The sequence below is a fragment of the Mytilus galloprovincialis genome, chromosome 10 (assembly GCF_965363235.1).
Source record: "Mytilus galloprovincialis chromosome 10, xbMytGall1.hap1.1, whole genome shotgun sequence".
NCBI lineage: Eukaryota > Metazoa > Mollusca > Bivalvia > Mytilida > Mytilidae > Mytilus > Mytilus galloprovincialis.
This window is the reverse complement of record NC_134847.1, coordinates 62,113,700-62,137,350: the sequence shown is the minus strand read 5'-3', so window position 1 is coordinate 62,137,350 and position 23,651 is coordinate 62,113,700. Positions and strand designations below refer to the sequence as shown.

The 23,651-nt window shown below is 31.3% G+C and overlaps 2 protein-coding genes across 2 annotated transcripts in view; one reads left to right on the top strand and one right to left on the bottom strand.

Moving 5' to 3' along the window:
- Nucleotides 1–409: 409 nt before the first annotated feature.
- Nucleotides 410–17,045, bottom strand: LOC143048067 (small ribosomal subunit protein mS35-like). Its single transcript, XM_076221510.1, has 9 exons — nt 16,912–17,045; nt 13,484–13,569; nt 12,313–12,432; nt 8,500–8,620; nt 7,172–7,308; nt 6,027–6,136; nt 4,778–4,847; nt 2,948–3,070; nt 410–617 (listed from the first exon to the last, which is right to left on the bottom strand). Exons 1-9 carry the CDS (start codon nt 17,012–17,014, stop codon nt 429–431), a joined length of 1,059 nt encoding a protein of 352 aa, XP_076077625.1. The 5' UTR covers nt 17,015–17,045; the 3' UTR covers nt 410–428.
- Nucleotides 17,046–17,073: 28 nt separating this feature from the next.
- The window catches only part of LOC143049547 (uncharacterized), an 84,306-nt gene continuing 77,728 nt past the window's right edge, over nt 17,074–23,651 (top strand). Inside the window, exon 1 of the mRNA XM_076223153.1 lies at nt 17,074–17,341. Coding sequence (XP_076079268.1) covers nt 17,099–17,341 — 243 coding nt within the window. The 5' untranslated portion in view covers nt 17,074–17,098. The remainder of the gene's footprint in view (nt 17,342–23,651) is intronic.

Below are 23,651 nucleotides of genomic sequence, written 5' to 3'. Positions count from 1 at the left end.
TAAACAAGCTAGTTCAAAGACTACTAGTCAGCAGGAAGGCATGTTATCCTACCAAGACCTATTATTCTGACTCCAGTCTTTCCCTTTACTACTAAATGCTATATGCTTAATGGAGATACAGCAATATCTAATTATCAAGTTTTTTTGGATTGAACAGGTTTGAGGTCAAACCAACTACCTCCCACCCTTTAATAAGCTACGGGTCACTAGACAATCAAGAAGGTTCGACAAAAATGAAAATATATGTTATTGTTTGGGACATCATCCTGAATATTTCTGGTGACATTCTCAAGTTTTAAATTTGTTTGCCTCTGTGATTTGGACAGTGCGTAAATCATAATTGCCTTTCTTGCTTTTTTTAACCTTTTATAGCATATACTTTATCTTCAACATAAACAACCACTCCATATTGTTTTTTTTTAATAACTTTAATGGACTTCAAATTTTGGTAAATTCATCAATTCTAGAACAGAGTTTTTATAATTTTCAATGTTTGTCTCTGTTTCTCCTTGGTTCACTAGGTTTAAGACGGTAGATTTGTATGTTTTGTATTTTTCATCAACTTCACTGTCCAACTGTTTTAACTTCTCTTGATCTTCTTCTGTTAAATTCTCATCCTATAAAGGAAAGAAAGAATACAATTATATCGAAAACAAACAAATATTCTATACATTACAATGATAAAATATTTTTTCTTCTTATGAATATGAAAAAGGAAGAATAAAAATCTTGCAAAAGAACTTAAAATTAAAATTAAATTACTTAACTTTTTTAAAAATTATTATGTTTTCCCCCCTTTTTGATAGCTTGTTTTGGAAAGAATAAATATTTTATGGACCAAATCAAAATGCAATGAAAATGAAAAATTTGATTGTATTATTGTTTAGTTTATTCTTAAGGATTATGTACCCTTGTGTTGATTCAATGCTAAACATATGGAAATTTTATAGAAAATCCACAGCGTTTATCCTTGTACTCTCGTATTTGGAAATTTGATGACTGATAGATTAAGGATTATTGCATGCAGTGCTAGCATTGATTTCCTAAAAACAAGTTTATTAATGTAGTTATTGGTTAAAACAAATAAAAATATGGGCCAAATCAAATACACCTTTTAGGGTGTGCTCGACATTAGTGACTCAGCACAAGGTATTTTGAAATTTACAGGTTTGTTAGAACATTTTGTAGAAAATGAACACTAGCGCATCATAGAAAAGCAAGTGAGTAATCTATGTATCAAATTTTATAACAAAAATCTCTGTATTAAAGGCTGTGGATTTCTATAAAAATCTTGGTTTATTTGCCACAAAGTACTTTTTTCTAGTAAATGCAATAATGCAGTAAATAATTATGCTTTCCATCAAGTTTCCCCTTGGTATATGTACTAAATGGCCTATCTCTATTATTCATTATATCTATAGTTTTGATACAATTGAAGTTTGAAAATTCGTACAAAAATGGCTACAGAAGGGGTCATAAACCTTAACTTACTGGTGCTCTGCTGAAAAGACATCAAATGTGAGTTGGCCATTTTAACACAAAACAAGAATGTGTCCTCAGTACACGAATGCCCCACTCGCACTATCATTTTCTATGTTCAGTGGACCGTGAAATTCGGGTAAAATCTCTAATTTGGCATTAAAATTAGAAAGATCATATCATAGGAAACATGTGTACCAAGTTTGAAGTCAATTGGACTTCAACTTCATCAAAAACTACCTTGACCAAAAACTTTAACCTGAAGAGGGACAGACGGACGAACAGACAGACAGACAGACGAACGGACGGACGCACAGACCAGAAAACATAATGCCCCTCTACTATCGTAGGTGGGGCATAATATCGTAGGTGGGGCATAAAAAACCATGCATTTTGTGAATATTGTATGGCAATACATAGTCCTCAACTGGTTAAAAATTTGATCTAAACTTGTCATGGTGTAAACTAGATTACAAAAATATCAAGTCAATATCTTTAAGCATGACACATAAAATGAAACATGAAACATGAAAACTTAATTAAACGCCTATTTCTACATATACAATATGTATTCAATGGCGTTGTACATAAATGACATATAAAATACAAAAATACTATACAAAAATACAATATGTATGTACTATACCAAAAATTGAAAATATACACTGTGATACACAAGAAAAAAGTCAGAAAAGTTCAAAATAATTTTAGAAATACAATGTTTTCAACCGACATTTAAAAGTATCCAAAGATTCAGAGTTTCTTACATTTGTACCTAGTTCATTCCACAATTTTGGCCCAATAGTACTAAAGCTTCTATCTGAAAATTTTTTCTTTTTGTTATATGGGACTGCATAACAACCAATAGACATAAAAGTGTTGAAAACTGATTGTTTAAGTGAATTTTCTGGACATAACATCTGTCATTACATTGAGTGAATGGATGAATATCTTAATAGGTAAACTTCCATATCACAGCTTAGAATATTTGATACATAAAAACATTAATATATTTCTTTAGGTAGGACTGAATAAATAGAGAATATCATATTGTTTTATTAGTATCAACTCAAGGCACAATTAAATTTTATTTTCTTCAACTTTATATATTATAATGACCAGCAACTCCGTGCATATGAATATGCCTTGTTAAACTGATAAGCTCTGTCTATATTTAGTCACAAAGCAGTCAGTAGCAAGGCCCAACTTGCACATATAAAATTACACTATATTTCATAAGAAATTTGTATAACAAATACTATTGTTGTTTACTTCCTCCCCTTAGGTACAGCATATCATTCTTTCAAATTTTCTTAGCATCAATATTTATTAAATCTATTATAATAGAAAGTAAATAAATGCCATTGAGATACACAATGTGGTGACCTCTAATAATAAGGACTTCATTTTGATACACAAGTTCTTATCTTAAAATTTGATACATGTACTAGTAAAAACTATGGCATACCTTTATATTTATGTTATTGGTAGCTGCTAACATCTTCACAAGGTTCTTCCTGGATGAAGATAATTTCCATGGAATTCTAGACATATCCTCTAAAGTTATCTCATCTTCCCATGCTTCTTTTACCTAAAGATTACATGTTTCAAATTATTTTTTCTAAAAATTCCATTCATGATTTTTCACTGATATACAAAAGAACAGCATATGTAAGGTGACTTTATTTTTAATTAACTAGAGGCTCTTAAGAGTCTGTGTCGCTCACCTTGGTCTATGTGCAAATTAAACAAAGAAGACACAGATGGATAAATGACAAAATTGTGTTTTGGTGATGGTGATGTGTTTGTAGATCTTACTTTATTGAACATTCTTGTTACTTACAATTTTCTATATCTATATTAAACTTGGCCCTTTAGTTACAGAGGAAAATAATTAGTAAAAATTTACAAAAATTTACCAAATAAATGAAAATTGTTAAAAATTGACTATAAAGGGCAATAACTTGTTAAGGGGTCAACTGACCATTTTGGACATGTTGACTTATTTGTAGATCTTACTTTGCTGAACATTATTGCTGTTTACAGTTTAACTCTATCTATAATAGTATTCAGGATAATAACCAAAAAGGGCAAAATTTCTTTAAAATTACCAATTGGGGGAAGCAACCAACAATGGGTTGTCTGATTCATTAAATATTCAATCAACCTCCCAGAAGTTGTTAAAGTTAATGACTCGTTTATCATTATTTTTGTCGTTAAATTTTTTGAACAACAGTTAACGAATTTGTTAAATTTAACGACACTCTAACGACACTTTAACGACTGTGTTAGCTTAACGACACTTTTGAACAACAGTTGTCCAATTCATTTAAAAATTTCAGGGCAGATAGATCTTGACTTGATAAACAATTTTACCTAGTCAGATTTGCTTTAAATGCTTTGGTATTAGAGATATAAGCCAAAATATACATTTTACCCCTATGTTCTATTTTTACCCATGGTGGCCATCTTGGTTGGTTGGCTGGATCACTGCATACATTTTAAAACTAGATAACCTAACAATGATTGTGGCTAAGTTTGGTAAAATTTGGCCCAGTAGTTTCAGAGGAGAAGATTTTTGTAAAATATTACAAAAATTTACGAAAAATTGGTAAAAAATGACTATAAAGGGCAATTACTCATTAAGGGGCCATCTAACCATTTTGGTCATGTTGACATATTTGTAGATCTTACTTTGCATATCATTATTAATGTTTACAGTTTATCTCTATCTATAATAATATTCAAGATAATAACCAAAAGTAGCAAAATTTCCTTGAAATTACCAATTCAGGGGCACCAACCCAATAACCAGTTGTCCGATTCATCTGAAAATTTCAGGGCAGATAGATCTTGACTTGATAAACAATTTTACCTAGTCAGATTTTCTTTAAATGCTTTGGTTTCAGAGTGGTAGACAAAATCTACATTTTACCCTTAAGTTCTATTTTTAGCCATGGTGGCAATCTTGGTTATTTGGCTGGGTCACCGGACACAATTTCTAAACTAGATACCCCAATGATGATTGTGGCCAAGTTTGGTTTAATTTGGCCCAGTAGTTTCAGAGGAGAAGATTTTTGTAAAATATTTACGGACGCAGGACACTGGACGACAGATGCCAATTGAAGAGAAAAGCTCACTTGGCCCTTTTGGCCAGGTGAGCTAAAAATGATCAGAATGTAGATTTTATTTAGTACCTTTATCTGTATTTTGATTGTATTTCTGTATTTTGAATAAAGAATTATGTTTGATGCATTTATAAAACATTTTGATTTTGTATTTCAGAGGGCAAACTTACCGATGATTCATGATATAATACTGTTAGTAGATACATTATATAGTCAAAGTTCTGTGCTTTTAATGGACATCTGAAATGGAAATACCTATCAATTGTTAAAAGACACCAGGAAAATTCAGTGGTCTTAGATTTAGAAACAAATATACCTTTTTATATTTATTCTTTCAAATAATTTTATATATTCTCAATACCAACATTTCTTTTCAAAGTAATTTTGAGATAAACATTTATATCATTTTCTTTAATGTTATGCTTAACTTTAGAACAGTTATGTTTTTTTCTTTATAATATTTTTCATAAAAGTCATTTTTAAAACTCTTATTTCATATTTATAAAAAGGCTGCAGAATACAGATATACAACTACAATTCCTAGATATATTTTTTTATAAAACAGGAAAAAAAACATTAGATATTGTGAGCTAGTGCTCAGTAATTAATACTCCCTTCTCTTTTTTGATTGAAAAGAAATGCATTAGAATGAATTTGGTAAAATGCAGGATTTAGATAACTTATAATTTATGTATTGAATAACAAGAAGCTATGATCCCTAGTTGTTGAATCAAAAACTTCTTAAATAAGTATCTATGTAAAGACGAAACATGTATGTATCAAGAAGGGTTTAAATCAATAACAAATCTGAAAATGTGTGACATGATGTAAATCATCAATATAAGGCTTCTAACCTAATATACAGTAAATAAGCACTGTTTTGTAGTTGCATGAAAATATGCAACAGATAAGTATTATGTAATAGTGGACATATCCGTCCATTGTGTTTTTGTTAGAGATGTATTTCTATTTGTATCCATCTGATGAGTTAATCCTTTTTCAACTGATTTTTATAGTTCGTTCTAATGTTGTACTGTTAAAATTTTCCAAGGTTCGGGAGATTGGGATCCCGCTAACATGTTTCACCCCACCACATTCTGTATGTGCCTGTCCCAAATCAAGAGCCTGTAATTCAATGGTGGTTGTTTGTTGATGTGTTACATATTTGTTTTTCGTTCATTTTTTGTACATGAATGGGGCCATTAGTTTTCTAGTTTGAATTGTTGTTCATTTGTCATTTTAGGGCCTTTTATAGCTTACTATGCAGTATTGGCTTTGCTGTACCGTGACCTATAGTTGTTAATTTCTGTCATTTGGTCTCTTGTGGAGAGTTGTCTAATTGGCATTCATACCACATATTCTTTTTTTTATAAAGGTATATCATGTTGGAGAGGGGTGTAGGAAAAGACAATATCAAACCTATCAGAAGTAAGGGTAACTTCATTGTTGACACTGTCATAACGATCTCCAACTAAATGAAGAAATTTCCTTTTGGCTGCTTTGGTTAACTTCAAATTTCCTACATTAAACTGAAACAAAAACACAAAAATGTTCCATTAAATTCATATTTCATGTAAACTTCAACTGTCATAATAAGTACACTGTTCAGCCATGTTAATAATACATCAGACTGACTACATAAATATATATTTAATTCTAACAATGTTAGAATATGCTTCACTTTGTATCATTCATTTAAAGATTTTTGAGAAAAAAATGTCGCCAGCTTTGTAAATTAGTTTGCTCTAAATCATTTTGATGGCATTTTGAGAAAACTGAAGAAGACAAATAATTTATGTCTATTTTAAAAATGGTCTAATTGCATATTTTTGATGTTACCATATATTTTGCTCTTTTATCTTTAACAAAAAACTTGTGTCATGGATGTCAAAACTTTTTCTGCACTAAACATGACAAAAGGAGATAACTCAGACTACTTATGATACATCTTTTATTTTTTTTTTATAAATTTGTATATTTTATGTTTGAGTCTTGGGGTTTTCCTTTTACAATAGTTATACTATTTATATGTTCAAATTGGTTGCAGTAAATGTGTAACAGGTTTTTGTTCTCGATATAAATATATCAGTTATATATGCATGTGAAATACCTTGTAGGTATAAAAGTTGGGGGTTCAGACATACAACATAAATATATTAATGTGGTTGTCAGTTTATCAAAGTTGCAAACAGAAACTGCAGCAGTCAGTCAGTTTGCCGTTTATTGTCACAAATCAATATATGATAATAATATTTAGTTTAATTTCTGTTCATTAATATGTATTGGACATTTTGTGATATGAAAAATTTGAATATGGTTGTTATATCATATCTTGGATTATTATGTTATTAGAAATTGTTTGATTGAAAAACCAAATCTATACTTAGATTTTTGTTATTTATTTATAGCAACACTTTTAGTAAAGAATTTCTTTAAATTAGAACAAGCTCTATATAAAGATCCCTTATGCAACTTTGACTGTGATACACCAAGGAATAGGATCTTGTATGGTGTTTCACATCAAAATGTGACATTGCTAGATCTAGGACCTCCGATAGTATTACCTTAACTGTGACATTCCTAGCTCTAGGATCCCTGATATTGTTACTTGCAAAACAGTAGTCATTTGTTTGAGATTCTAATGGGAAAAGCCTGTTGATCTCATTTCCTTCTAGACCCTCTGGCCAAGGTGTACATAATTCTAAAATGGAAAAGTGTACTTTTTGTCAAAGTTACATAACTGGTTGTTTTTATTTGAAGGTACATCAATGCTTTCATTTAAATCTATCTTTTTCATAATGTGCTAAAATAATATACCTTTTGACTGTTCACACTGGATGTGGCAATTATTTATTATCACTCATGTCTTTTATATTTTATTTTGTTGCAAGTTATCTTCACTCATAGCTTTCATATTTTATTTTGTTGCAAGCTGGCATCACTGTGGATAGAATGCAATTTCAGAATTGTTTACAATCTATTTTAAATTCTAAAATATCTGTATGTTTGGTGATGTTTTACAAAATCTAATATAAAATAGTGTATTATATGGAGACAAAGTTCTTGATGCATGAAAGAAGAGTACAAGGATTAAATTAAAATCAGCAAGTCAGAGACAAACTCTATCATGAATAGTACAAAGAAATCAAATTTTTGGATATTGCATATTCATTTATATATGTATTTTTAGTTTACTATCTAATTGTTTTTCATTTTCGGTCTTTGTTTGAGAAATTCATTCACTGTTGTTTATATAAAGAAGAAAGCAGAGAGCCTTGTATGAATAACTTTCCTTTGGTAAATAACTGAGAATTAACTACTGTGGTTAATTATTACTCATTGAATACCAATTTTCTGGATTTCTATTGTATAAGTGAACCTCAAATTTAAATGTTCAACCAAATACATATTTTCCAAAGGCTTGTTATCAGACTTTGCAAAACCATGAAATCAAATATCTCAGAAAACACAATTTTTTCCTAATCAATGAAAATTGGTATCAACAAAAATAGAATATTCCACTATCTCTATTTTACGAAATTTTCCTTTGATCTTGTTGACTGACAATTTCCTTTCTCAGCGTAGTGATATAAAATTTTTTTGCTAGAAACTAAGGGGGCACATGGTTGTTACTAATGAAATTGACATGAAATTGCAAACATCGTCATAAGTAAAATGGAGATAACAGATTATCAATGGTCATCTTGACTCAATTGATTTTCTCACTTTCGCCATACCGGCTCAAGCTAGAAAATCCATCTTGTTCAAATGATCAACGATAAATGATAATCTATAAATATCACATACCAGTAGACAGAATACATCTTTTTTATTTTTTAGTGGATTAAACTTTGTTGTTTCCTTCTACAATCTACCTTTGATCTGTTCCTACCTTTCAAAGCTTGACACTGCTTTTTTATGTGGATAGGTGTTAAGTGTAGAAAATTAGGTATCTTCATCAACTCCAAGTTTCCATACTTCTCAGGTATCATACCTTCATTCTCAGCTAAATTCTGAAAATATTTGGTTAATAGAATTCATAGTAGGTATTCACTTGCATGCAACTGTTGTATGTGTATGCATGCTGAAAAGCCTATTAACCAACAAAGGAGTAGGTCCGGTAAAGCCCGATTTTGGCCTCAAATTTCAGGTCATCTGGTGAAAGATTTTTACCACTTTTTAAACACTTAAGTGTCTATTTCATTTGAATCAATTAGTTTATGTGAACGAATTTAACTGATTTAATCATAAAAAAACGATCTGATTCAAGCTAAAATATGACAAAACTACCAAATATGTCGAAAAACGTCACTTTTCAGATGGTTTTTGACAAAAATGAAAGTGGCCGCATCCGTGTTCATCCTCAACCTTTATATATGTTATGTATTATCATAAAATACAACTTACATTTCAATATTAAGGATGAATACGAATGCGGCCACTTTCTTTTTACACGAAAACCGTCTAAAATTTAACTAAAATGCTAGAATTGTGAAGATTTCAGTAATTTAGCATGACTTAATGGTGCTAGTGTCCGGTATATTTGCATTGTACTGTCAAAAACAGCCCATATTTACGTAGCAGAAGCATTCTTCTGTCCAATAAATAACTAAAAGTTTACAATTTAACGATTTTGTAAAACTGCTATATTTTGGGGCCAAAAAGGGGTCTTACTGGACCTACTCCTTTAATACCCATGCATAGGTATACCTCCCTTTAATACCCATGCATAGGTATTCCTCCCCTTATTTTACAGTTATGGTATTCATATTTTTTATGGCTGTATAGATGATATGGTTTAGAGAATATAATGACAAGTAACACAACAATGTATTAAAGTTTTTAGGCAACAGTCACTTTTAAAACTTTTACAAGAGACTTTTTTTTTTGTAATTATTTTATTTTTGATGATGAAACATGTGAAATTACATACTACAGTATTCGATACACATTTTAAAAATAAAGTAATACTTGATAAATCAATTGAGTCATATGGATATAATAAGATATATATATAAATATTACAAAAGGATTTTGTTAATTAATCGAATAAATTAAATAAAAGCTGCTTCTAACATATGCCATTTCTGATCCATTTTTACTTTTTGTACAGGGGTTAAGAAACATACAGAGTATTTTTCTATATTACATGTAATTCAATATTTTAAATATTCTACCTCACCATATTTTGTGGGGGATATGTTCTTACATCTACATTTGTATATACAATGTATAATATTTGAATAACAGCAAAATGTTGTTAACTGTTTTACTGTTAACAAAATCCTCAGACACACCTAACATGACTTCTTTTGCACTGAAAGGCAGGAGAATGCCATAATTTTTAATCCAATCTATAACGGATAGCCAGAAGTTTTGTGATACACTACATTCCCAAAAAATGTGAAAAATATTTTCTTTAAATTCTGAACAAAAAGTACAAAGTTCAGTTTCTTTTAATTTACATTTCAATAAAAAATGAATTACATGGTAGAATCCTATGAACAATCTTAAATTGAAAGTTTTGCAAAAAAGAGTTTCTGGTTATAATGAAGGGCATGGAATAAATAGCATTCCAATCTTCAATCTGCATATTTAAATCTCTTTCCCATTTTTCACGAGAAGATAAAGATAATACTTTATTATCCTCCAAAAATAATGTATAGAAAAATTTACAAGATTTTGGTTCCTTTTTAACTTTATCTTTTAATTTATTTTCAATAATTTCCAGTTTTGAATTACCTTCTATTATACTTTTCCATCTCTTTGGAATCGCACTTAAAATACTATAAAATTCTACAAAATTAGTATTGATATCAAACTTTTTTTTAAATTCATCATATGAGAATATTAGTTACACAGTGTGCAATTGTCCTAATACGAGAATTTATCGGGTCAATAAAATTCATATCGAGTGAGGCGAAGCCAAACCCGATATGAATTTTATTGACCCGATAAATTCCGTATTAGGACAATTGAACACTGTGTAACGAATTTATCCTGATTTTGTTATATTGCACTAGTGCAATAAATCTTCAAAATTCATGACGTCATCAACGACAAAATCTTAGTTTAACCAAATGTTTACTTTCAAATACTATATTGCTATACAATAAAAGGGTTATTGCATGAATATTGGGCAATATTGTCCCTCGTAGAACATATATTGCACTCGCAAGCTTGTGCAATATAAAATTCTACTCGGGACAATATTCCCCAATATTCATGCAATAACCCTATATTATGACTACAAAGCAACTCAATTGTTTTTTTTATTAGGTCAATGGTATAAGGGAGATAATTCCAACTGACGTAATAAATAAGGGAGATAATTCCAATTGACGTGATAAAAAATTGTACTGAAATTTATTAGGACAATATCAGCCAATCAAATTGCGAGAAATTACTCTAAATCAGGATAATAATGTATTATTATCTGACATCAGATCATTAATGAAGAATATACTATTTTCAACATATTTGAACCTTTAAATTATCTTGCCATCCATTTTGATGTTCGAATTCAGCCATATGGACAGGGTCAAAATTTCAGTATTGTTTTCCGCATGAAGCTTATTTTTTAAAATTACCAGGATATCATGCCAAAATGGATTAACTGTTTTTGCTAAATAAAGTAAACCTTCTTGACTTAAGTGTAAAATCAAGAGACTTACATGACTTACAGACAGACAGATGGAAAGAGACTGTTTTAAAATATGTGCTTAACCTGTTATCTTACAAAGTTAATATTTGCAAAAAAATAATTATGTAATTAATGCAGCACCTTTTCGGACTGAATAACCAAGCTTAGCATTATGAACTAATACTGTATCACCCATCTGGCTTATGTTTAATAGACTACAGATATTGATAATGAACAGCTGCCAATCACCAACAGTTGCACTTTTATAAATTGTTACTTGTCTCATTGGCACTCATACCACATCTTCCTATCTCTATATATAAAAAGAAAAATAATTTGTAAGAGGTTTCACAGAACACTGACAAAACAGTCTTTTTACAGAAAAAAGAAAAAACGAAATTCTTAACTCTTTTCTCCAGATACTATATCATGTTCATATAGAAATTTTTGTCCATATTTCATAATATTCCATGAAAGTTTAATAAAGTTTATATAGATGTCTTAATAATCTAGCTATAGACTGTATGCTAATCATCGGTAACTAAAAAAATGTCAGCAAAATACAGCAAAACAAGAATGTGTCCAAAGTACATGGATGCCCCATCCGCACTATAATTTTCTATGTCCAGTGGACCGTGAAAATTGGGTAAAATTTCTAATTTAGCATTAAAATTAAAAAGATGATATCATAGGGAACATGTGTACCAATTCTCAGTAATGATATATATAAAGTACAGATTTTATCTAGTCTATAATGGAAGACATATGCATGTATATATATAGATTCTACAACTGCATTGAGTGTGATATGATATTTATCCACTCAAAACAGTTAAAAAAAGTTTGTTCTTTCTATGTGACGTCATCAGACATGGTCACCTTTTGTCATGCCGTCACAATAGCAAATTCAGAGGAAAGCAAGAAAATTTGACGTCATAATCGAAGCTTGGCCAATGAAGAACTGAGAACCACACATTGATTAAATAAAAATAATCAACATGTCATGAAAAGGATAAATGTTGAATAAATTAGAGAAATATATACATATAGTATTACACTTACTTTTACATGTCCCTGTCTAACAGGAAATGGGACAACAGACCATTTGAATGAGTGAGCTGTTGGCCAAACATTTGTCCAGTCCTGGTCAACTTTCATTTTTAGGTGCCTGGGTGGTTTTCTCTGCAAAATAAACAACTATAACTGAGGGACACATATGTGCATAGAGTAAATTGCAACTTGGAAATATGTGGGTTTTTTTTATTGATATTATTAAATAAAATGTTGATGTTTTTTTGTTTACATCTGAGAAGTAGGGTTTGCTTCTAAAAACCAACTCACCATTTATTCATATGAAAAAAAAAATTATAAATACATATATAAATGCTTATGACGGAATTACAACTATTCATTATTTATTTTTATTTTTGTGATTTTCCTTCCATTATATATAAATGAAGGCTAATATATAGCATACATGCTAGAAATACTATATCATGGTAATTTTTTCTGGTTACATGTTGGTCTTTTTTATGCTTTTTCCTTCCTGTTCTTGGTTGTGTTTTTTTCAATAATGAAATGAAATTAAGAATTTTTCTATATTTTCCCATAGAGTACATTAATGAACCATGTAGAATTTGACTTTAAAAGGAGTATTGGTTATTATTATAATGGTAGAAATGTTTGATTATATCTATAACATATTCAAGTTGAAAAGTTTATTATCATTGTCTGAGCGTCAGTTGTTATTTTTACAAAAAAAAAATAATAGTAAAATTGCTTGTAAGCCATGCACATTTCAAAATAATTTAAAATAAATCTTAATTGTAATATTTTTTTGTGAAAAGATTCAAAAGAGTCACATGACACCAAGTATCTTAAGACAGAGACAATCTGACTATGAACCTGTTTGTTTTGTGTTTTTTGGTGTTTATATTATTATTTAAACACCACTTTTAAGCATCGCTTTTTGGCTACTTCATGGCAGCCAGTTTTTATTGGTTGAGGAAGCTGGAGGGCCCTGAGAAAACCATGACCTTCAATAGGAAAACTGACAATCCTAGTCAATTAAGATTGGCTAAAAGTCGAGTGCATCTGCACGACCGAGGTTCGAACTCACAACCTCAGTGTTGACTGGCTAGTCATTACAGTAGCTACTTCGACCACTCGGCCACCTAGGTCCCTCACTGTGAACCTGATACATGTATATAATATATAGAAACAATTCACATACTACTCGTTGAAATCTAGTCCTCTGTATTCTCTCTTTAATCTCATGAACACCAACAATCTTCAGCTGTCTAAAGTTTTCTTTCTGTCCTGAAAATAAATTTAATAGATAATAAGATTTATTCATTGTAATTTTGAAACCAACAAATATTAGGGCTAATCATTCTCTCATCCAGTTCTAATAAAGTTTTACTAATCAAAATTGCTAACAATTTTTGACTATCATGACTTTAAGAGAGTATTTCCAAATCTAATATCTAACTGTAATAATCAGTAAACTACTATTGCCTCTAAGGCCAAACAAAAAAAGTATGTGTGTTTACTGTTACATGTTGAAAACAAGAATGTGTCCAAAGTACACAGATGCCCCACTTGCACTATAATTTTCTATGTTCAGTGAACCGTGAAATTCATTATAAAGATCATATCATCTGAGAGAACATGTGTAATAAGTTTCAAGTTGATTGGACTTCATCTTCATCAATCAAACAGCTGAATAGCTCTGAGGGGAAAGACGGCCCTTGTTTCTATTTAATTTTTTTTTTTGGAAAGGGGGGGGGGGTATAAAATCGTTTCTCTCCCCTATCTCATGTAACCCTACGATCTTTGTTTACTTTGAAAGTTGCTGACCTACAAATTAATTGATTGCTGTTGATGTTTGAATCATCTACAGCAATCAATATAATGTTTAGATTTAGCAAATACTAAGGAAAAAACAAGCAATGATTATTTTTTTCAGGAAAAAAAATATTGTTATAAAATATTATTATATTATAATTTTCTTCTCCGGGCGCTAATTTTCCTTCTCCGGGCGCTTTTTCTTTTACCCGGGCGCTTTTTCTATTCCCGGGCACTCTCGGGCGCTCCCGGGCGCTTTTTAGTAGGACTGCCTTATTTAAAAACAAAATTTTAAATGGAATTTTATGATTTTATTTACTAAGGTACATGTAGATATTTATTTGAAAATATTAAAAAATATCAATGAGGGAGGGGGATGGAGGGTCCTGATCCCTTAACCCCAGTTTAAAAACATGAAATCCTGAGGTCCCAATTTAAAGAAATTTAAGTCCTGACATTCGAAAAAGAATTCCCAGATCCTGAAGGGATAAATCCCGAAATCCCGAGCTTAATAACACCTGATTCCAGATCCTGAAAAGATCAATTCTGAAATCATGAGCTTAAACACACCGATCCAGGAGTCCTGATAAAAGACCATAATATATCCAGGTGTGTTGATAAGTCGTTATCCTAAGGCTATTTTTTTCTTATTTTTTCTGCAGACTTAGCTTTTGTTTTTTATTACCATGCATTGTCAAGCTTGGTAACTCATAATTGTTTGTCAGTAACTAACTGTACGATGCTGTCCCATACTGAACCTTCTGACCTTGTTTGTTTACATTCAAATTTCAATGGCGTCAAAATCATGTGATGCCAATTCGTTATACCCAATCAAATTGCTTTACTGTCAATTAGGGGATTTTGCAGTCTACTGCAAATACGTTATTTCTTTGTGGGATATTGCTTTAAAAAAGTTTGCAATAATTTTGAGTTTTATTCAACAGGAAAACTCTTTTTTTGCCATCCCTTTTGACATCAAGGGAATTTTGTATGAATATTTACCTACAGTCATGATGGTCAGAATATCGATCTTTTTATAATGAATAAAAAGAAAATTCTATGAAAAATAGATGTAAATTTTTTTTATTAACCAACTCTATATTCCTGTACAAAATTATGGCATGGACATCGTTTTTTCATATAGTTTTCCTTTAATTTTGGTTGGGCTTTTTTCGTGGGAAAATCGAGAAAGACGTAAGGAGCATGTCATTTTAAAATTCCTAAAAATACGATTTGCTTGACCTATATTGCCTGCCACAAGATTGATGACGCTGACTGGAATGTACTCAAAGCAATCGAGGCTGGAAGTGGGATTTTGTGAAGTTCTAGAATTTTTTTAGACATTCGGAAGTCGGGATTAAAAAGTGCATTAGAAAATTGGCGTTTTTTGGCAATACATTGAGAACAACAATGAAAACTTACCTTAAGAAATGTTTTTTTTTATTCAAAAGTGCAGAAAAAATGTATTCAGCACTGTTTTTCTACGCTGGAAGTAGCGTAGTGACGTCAATGCGGATTTTCCCCGTGTGTTAAGTTCAAACATATATACCTAATGAACTGACAAGATGAACGATTTTAGACTATGGTAGGATATCCCCCTCATCAATGCGTAGCAAAAACCAGATAATCTATACATTATTTCTTTATTAATGATTTTACATTACAAATGTGCTTCAGAACTACATCGAGTAGAGGCTGTCTTACAGAATTGATTATGAATAGAAATTGAAATTTGTATCCTACCGTAGTCTAAAATCGTTCATCTTGTCAGTTCGTTAGGTATTTGTGTTTGAACTTAACACACGGGGAAACTCCGCATTGCCGTCACTACGCTACTTCCGGCGTAGAAAAACAATGTAGAATACGTTTTTTTCTGCACTTTTGAATAAAAAAACATTTCTGAAGGTAAGTTTTCATTGTTGTTCTCAATTATTGCTAAAAAATGCCAAATTTCTAATGCCCGTTTCAATCCCGACTTCCGAATGTCTAAAAACATTCTAGAACTTCACAAAATCCCACTTCCGGCCTCCATTGCTTTGTGTACATACCATTCGGCGTCATCAATCTTGTGGCAGGAAATACAGGTCAAGCAAATCGTATTTTTAGGAATTTTAAAATGACATGCTCCTTACGTCTTTCGCGATTTTCCCGCGAAAAAAGCCCAACCAAAATGAAAGGAAAACTAATTGAAAAAACGATGCCCATGCCATAATTTTGTACAGGAATATAGAGTAGGTTAATGAAAAATAATTTACATTTATTTTTCATAGAATTTTCTTTTTATTCATTATAAAAAAATCGATATTCTGACCATCATGACTGTAGATAAATATTCATACAGAATTCCACTGATGTCAAAAGGGATGGCAAAAAAAGAGTTTTCCTGTTGAATAAAACCCAAAATTATTACAAACTATTTTGAAGCAATATCCCACAAAGAAATAACGTAATTGCCATAGACTGGAAAATCCCCTAATTGACAGTAGAGCAATTTGATTGGGTAGAACGAATTGACATCACGTGATTTTGACGCCATTGAAATTTAAATGTAAACAAACAAGGTCAGAAGGTTTAGTATGGGACAGCATCGTACATTTAGTTACTGACAAATAATTATGAGTTACCAAGCTTGACAATGCATGGTAATAAAAAATGAAAGCTAAGTGTACAGAAAAAATAAGAAAAAAATAGCCTTAGGATAACGACTTATCATTACACCTGGATATTTGTCTTTGAAAAATCTTTGAAGTCTTCACATAATTTTTTGAATTCAGTCTGAATAGGGACTTATAATATTAGAAATTGAACTGCAACCTTGTTCCTGTACTTTCTCTGCACTAGATGAATACTGTAATCTGGAACAAGCGACGAAAAATCTTGAACAAAACGCATGTTTCTTTACTGTCAGACTTGTCATGTTTGAGGCTACTGCACACCCCCCTTTTCCATAAACGAGAAATGACGTGAACTTCCGCGATTTGCAATTTGTGTTGCAGCTGTCATGGCGGACGAATCTCTCAGTGCCCTAAATAGACGATTTAATCAATTAAAACGTTGGGAAGAGTCTGAGACAAATAAAGCTTCACATTTACCAAAGGAGAAACCTCGAAAAGTTAAATTTCAAGATGGATGTGTGTTCCTAGCTGCTTGTTCAAGCGGTGACCGTGATGAAGTTTTGCAACTTCTGAAAAGGGGTGCCGACATAAACACTTCGAATATTGATGGTCTTACAGCCCTACACCAGGTAAATGACACTCTGAAAGATCTGCCTACTGCCATAACAAATGTCCCTCTTGTTTATAAGACTTGATATATGTAGGCACAGTTGTTTCTGAAGCAGATTTCTAAACAGAGCAACAGGGTCATAAAAAAGTCATTCATAAATCCTCCTTTTATGGGTAAAGTGAATATCAGAACAAAAGTCATAGCGAATGGCATTTTTAAGAAGAAGACTGTTATAATGCATCAGAAATCGATGTAACAGCACTCAAAGCAAACTTTACTAGATCATTATTGACATTAAAAAAAAGATGTACAAAATGTATCTGATTACCAAATAAGAATATACCTTATGATCAATATATGAAAATCTGCTCGAGCCGAGATTCTGTCCCGCTTGAACTTTTGACATTATACAACAAATACTTTTCCATTGTGGCGTAAGATATTTTCTAATATGATGTAAAAAAATTACGGGAACTTTTGTGATATACAGTGATTGCGGACAAATAGCGATAAGGTGTATAGTCTCTAGAAGAGGATAGGAATTATATAATACACCTTATTGTTATTTAGTTATCTGGGTCAGTCGACCCTAGAATCTTCCCTGGTTCAAATATTAATGTCATTTAACAATCACTTTTCCATTTTGGTGTCAGATATTTTCTGTTATGAAGTCAAAATTTTACAGGAAACTTTGCAATTGTGATATCCAGTAATGGTAGACAAATAAGAAATAAGGTTTATGCTTTTTACTGGCAGGTGGGAAACTGTCATATTTGGCCACTGTTAATGTCAAATTGGTTAATATTTTACTGTGGTTTGTTACCATTATCCTTATTGAGATGTGTCAGAGGGCATAAATAATTATCGTTTCCATAATTTAAAAAAATAAATTAATGTGAATCATCAAAATCAGTCGATTTTTTGTCATCTAAAGAAAGTGTTTGTGTTATCCTTATGCCCAAATATTCTCATTTACGTCAGTTGGTAAGAATTTGTAACCATTAATCTTCATGAAGGTACCCCCATTATGACCCTCATACAATGATACATGTAGGTTACTTTCAAATTTAAGCACTTTTCCAGAAATTTACAGTCACTTGTACATTGTGTATGTCATTGCGTCACAGTAAGAACTGAATGACCTGTGCAAAGGGTGAGGTCAATCAGTGTAATTGGTCTTCTGGCTAATAATTTAACACTTTTGGATAATCAGCTGAATTTGATCTGCCTCTGAATCATTTTCTGGCCTCTTGCTACAAGCACTTTTAATAATGTCCCCAAATGATGGAAATTTTACTTGTTTGAAATGAAGTGATGGTTGACAAACTTGCAAGTCAGACATGGACATTAGTCTACATGTATGAGAAAACTTCAAAAAGTATAAAAAGTGCTTCAAATAAATTATTATTGATGAAATGGTTAGTTATTACCTGGTTCATTTAACATGTATCTTTTGATTGAGTTAATATTGCTCTGTCTGACAAAAAAAACCCTTACCCAGGTTAACAGAAACTTAATTTCGGAAAAATGAATTTAACAGAAAAATGATAATGTGAAGCAGATTACTTCCCTTGTTCAGCTGTAGAACTATTTCATCTCTATGAAAAGAGAACAATCACAAAATGTATCTGTTTAAAGGATGTTTGCTCCTCTTGTTATTGAATTTTTGTCAGTCATTCAGAATCCTCTTGTTTTAGAATTTAGAAATTATAAATGGTATGTTTACTTCCAATATACTTGAACTGAAACTTGATTATGAAGCTGGAAAATCATATTAACTTACACATAATTACATTTACCTATTTACTTCTCACAATTGCTGTGCAGCAAATCGGTCATTATAACAGTACCCCTCCTAGCAAGGGAACTTACTCATTATTCATTTGTTATTCCAAAATTAGATTAAGAGTTTTAAGAAAGTCCATGTTAGCTCAGTCCTGCAGTAAATTGTGTCTCCCTTAGCATTGTCTCAATGAAAATTCATGTTTCTTGCTTGTAACATGTACAAATGTATGTGGAAATGCAATTTTAAACTTTGCAATCTAGAGCGTTTTATTCTGAATATTTTTTTTTTATGCCCCCCACGGTAGGTTTAAATCTTGTATGTAATTAAGGATGCTTTACCATGCAACACAGTTTCAGATTCATTGCTTATCAATTTCCTGTTTACAGAATACTTATTGTCGAGCCTGCAACTTTTGTTGCAGAAAGCTCGACATAGGGATAGTGAAGCGGCGGCTACGGCGGCGGCGTTAGCTCACTTCTTAAAAAATTTATATTTTAGAAGGTGGAAGACCTGGATGCTTCATACTTTGTATATAGATGCTTCATGTTACGAAGTTTCCGTCAGTCACATGTCCAATGTCCTTGCCCCCATTTTCATGGTTCATTGACCACTTGAAAAAAAAGTTCAAATTTTTTGTAATGTTGAATTCTCTCTTATTATAAGCATGGAAGTAATATTTAGAAGGAATAACAACGACTAATTAGCATGTATTTATAGCATGCTGAGCTCTGTACTAAAGTCATACGATTTCATCCAATTATAGTCTCAGCGGTAAGACGCCTTTGGTTACTATCTGCGTTACCGCGGTTGTAAAAGGCATCTGGAATTTCTTATCAGTCACGTGGTTTTATCGAGTCCGGTAATTATAGCGCACCTGTGGGAAATCCCTAGTTTATTAATAACAAGGTAGCGCTGTATCACATAGAATATCTACCTTTTGAAAGAAAACTTGAAAAACGGACGAGAATTGTTCAAACTACAGCAGTTTAACATGGAAAATTGTATTTAATTTAGCATATTTTTGCTTTTTACCGTTTGTTTTAAACTGTTCTAAAAGTATTTTCCGGTTAAAAGCGGATCCCGAGTTAAACAGTTAAATACCGATGAATCGATCAGGTTTCACATGATGTTTAACAAAATAATGTAGGCAAATGTAGGCATAGATTTTTATACGACCGCAAATTTTGAAAAAATTTTCGTCGTATATTGCTATCATGTTGGCGTCGGCGTCGTCGTCGTCGTCGTCGTCGTCGTCGTCGTCGTCGTCCGGCGTCCGAATACTTTTAGTTTTCGCACTCTAACTTTAGTAAAAGTGAATGGAAATCTATGAAATTTTAACACAAGGTTTATGACCACAAAAGGAAGGTTGGTATTGATTTTGGGAGTTTTGGTCCCAACATTTTAGGAATTAGGGGCCAAAAAGGGCCCAAATAAGCATTTTCTTGGTTTTCGCACTATAACTTTAGTTTAAGTTAATAGAAATCTATGAAATTTTGACACAAGGTTTATGACCACAAAAGAACGGTTGGGATTGATTTTGGGAGTTTCGGTCTCAACAGTTTAGGAATTAGGGGCCAAAAAAGGGCCCAAATAAGCATTATTCTTGGTTTTCGCACAATAACATTAGTTTAAGTAAATAGAAATCAATGAAATTTAAACACAATGTTAATGACTACAAAAGGAAGGTAGGTATTGATTTTGGGAGTTTAGGTCCCAACAGTTTAGGAATTAGGGGCCAAAAAGGGACCCAAATAAGCATTTTTCTTGGTTTTCGCACCATAACGTTAGTATAAGTAAATAGAAATCTATGAAATTTAAACACAAGGTTTATGACCATAAAAGAAAGGTTGGGTTTGATTTTGGGAGTTTTGGTCCCAACATAATAAGGGGCCCAAAGGGTCCAAAATTAAACTTTTGTTTGATTTCATCAAAATTGAATAATTGGGGTTCTTTGATATGCTGAATCTAACTGTCATGACTGTGTATGTAGATTCTTAACTTTTGGTCCCGTTTTCAAATTGGTCTACATTAAGGTCCAAAGGGTCCAAAATTAAACTTAGTTTGATTTTGACAAAAAATGAATCAGTAAGGTTCTTTGATATGCTGAATCTAAAAATGTACTTAGATTCTTGATTATTGGCCCAGTTTTCAAGTTGGTCCAAATCGGGGTCCAAAATTAAACTTTGTTTGATTTCATCAAAAATTGAATACATGGGGTTCTTTGATATACCAAATCTAACTGTGTATGTAGATTCTTCATTTTTGGTCCTGTTTTCAAATTGGTCTACACTAAAGTCCAAAGGGTCCAAAATTAAACTTAGTCTGATTTTAACAAAAATTGAAATCTTGAAGTTCTTTGATATGCTGAATCCAAAAATGTACTTAGATTTTTTATTATGGGCCCAGTTTTCAAGTTGGTCCAAATCAGGATCTAAAATTATTATATTAAGTATTGTGCAATAGCAAGTCTTTTCAATTGCACAGTATTGCGCAATGGCAAGAAATATCTAATTGCACAATATTGTGAAATATCAAATTTTTTTTTAATTAGAGTTATCTTTCTTTGTCCAGAATAGTAAGCAAGAAATATCTAATTGCAAAATATTGTGCAATAGCAAGATTTTTTTTTAATTGGAGTTATCTTTCTTTGTCCAGAATCAACTTAAATCTTTGTTATATACAATATACAATGTATTTTCACTTTTTACTACCAACTGATAAATTAAAATAATCTTTACCATTCAGTGATAACAAGCAGTTTTTTTACATCTTAATATTTTATGATGTATTTAAATGAGTAGTTATTGTTGCAAACTCCATTAGAAATTTTATTTGAGATTAGTTTTGGAATAAGGGAAAGGGGGATGTGATTAAAAAAATTGGGTTCAATTTTTCTCATTTGAAATTTCATAAATAAAAAAGAAAATTTCTTCAAACATTTTTTTGAGAGGATTAATATTCAACAGCATAGTGAATTGCTCTAAGAGAAACAAAAATTTTAAGTTCATTAGAACACATTCATTCTGTGTCAGAAACCTATGCTGTGTCAACTATTTAATCACAATCCAAATTTAGAGCTGAATCCAGCTTGAATGTTGTGTCCATACTTGCCCTAACCGTTCAGGGTTCAACCTCTGCGGTCGTATAAAGCTACGCCCTGCGGAGCATCTGGTTTTACTGTTGAAATGTGCAAAGTTTATCGAGATTGAATGAAATAATATTTACTTTCAAGTATTCTAAATTTATGTATATGTCATAAATGTCATTGATTGCATTATTGAAACTGGACAACTAAAACGGGGATAATATTTTCGTAAATATATATTTAAAAAGTGTTTATTGTGGAATGCTTGTATTAATATAATAAGCTATACAGCAAAAAATATAACAAACCGACGAAATGGGCTTGCATCTATTGGTCTTACGGTAAATTCATTTTTGGGGAAAGACGGCTTCAAGCTGTCAATCCCCTATGGGGTTGACCAGAGTGACACTCCCTCACATCATTCATTTTGTTTTTATACATGTTATAGTGTGGAAAACCCCCCAACAAATCTTACTCAGATTGAAGAGAAGGAGACCCAGAAATGAATAGTTTGACTTTAAACACTTTTTTTACACATTTCCCTTCTGTTTCTCACGAAATTATCGTATCTTGAACTCTCCTTTACACTATTTACGTTTATTTTACAATCCGGAAAAATTAGTATGACGAGATATTCTAAATATATCCAACCTACATTGTATTTTATAGTGACTTCATTCTTGGAAGAAGCAGGGATACACCAGTTCACTGGTTATTTAAATCATTCTTAGAGATCGTGCACTAATTACAAATTTGTATTTGTTAAATCTAAACATAATATTGTTTACTGTAGATGATTTAAACATCAACATACAATACTTTAATTTGTAGGTCAACAACTTTCAAAATAAACAAAGATCGTGGGGTTACATGAGACAGGGGAAAGAAACGATTTTATTACTTTTTTCGGGTCTCACTAATTAGAGACAAGAAGCGTCAAAAAGCGACAAGAAGCGTCAAGAAGACTATTTAGCAACAAGAAAAAATTATTCTTCTTGTCGCTATAATTCTTCTTGTTTATAATTAGTGAGACCACTTTTTTTGGTAAAAATTATGAGAATCTTCCTCCAATTCAGGAGCACCTCAATTGATGAGTAATTATCCACTAAAATAAAAGTTAATGTATTTAAACACTTCAAATGTGACATTTCATTGGATTAGTAGTCTTCTATTAAAACTAAATTTTTGTGTACCTACATAATCATTGTAATGGTAATAAAAAAATTAAAAAAATTGCATTTTGTGGTTTAAACATATTTATTATTTACAAATATAAAAATTAAGATTTGGAAACAAGCTTCACACAGTTTACATCACTCATATTGTTTTTTATTAGTACCTGTTTCCCTGTGATGAGAGTTGTAACTCAGAACTTTAACAATGGAAATTTAAATCTGAATAGATTTTTCAGTCCACACTTTCTAAAGAAAAAACTTAAAAATCCAAGAGTACTGTCAC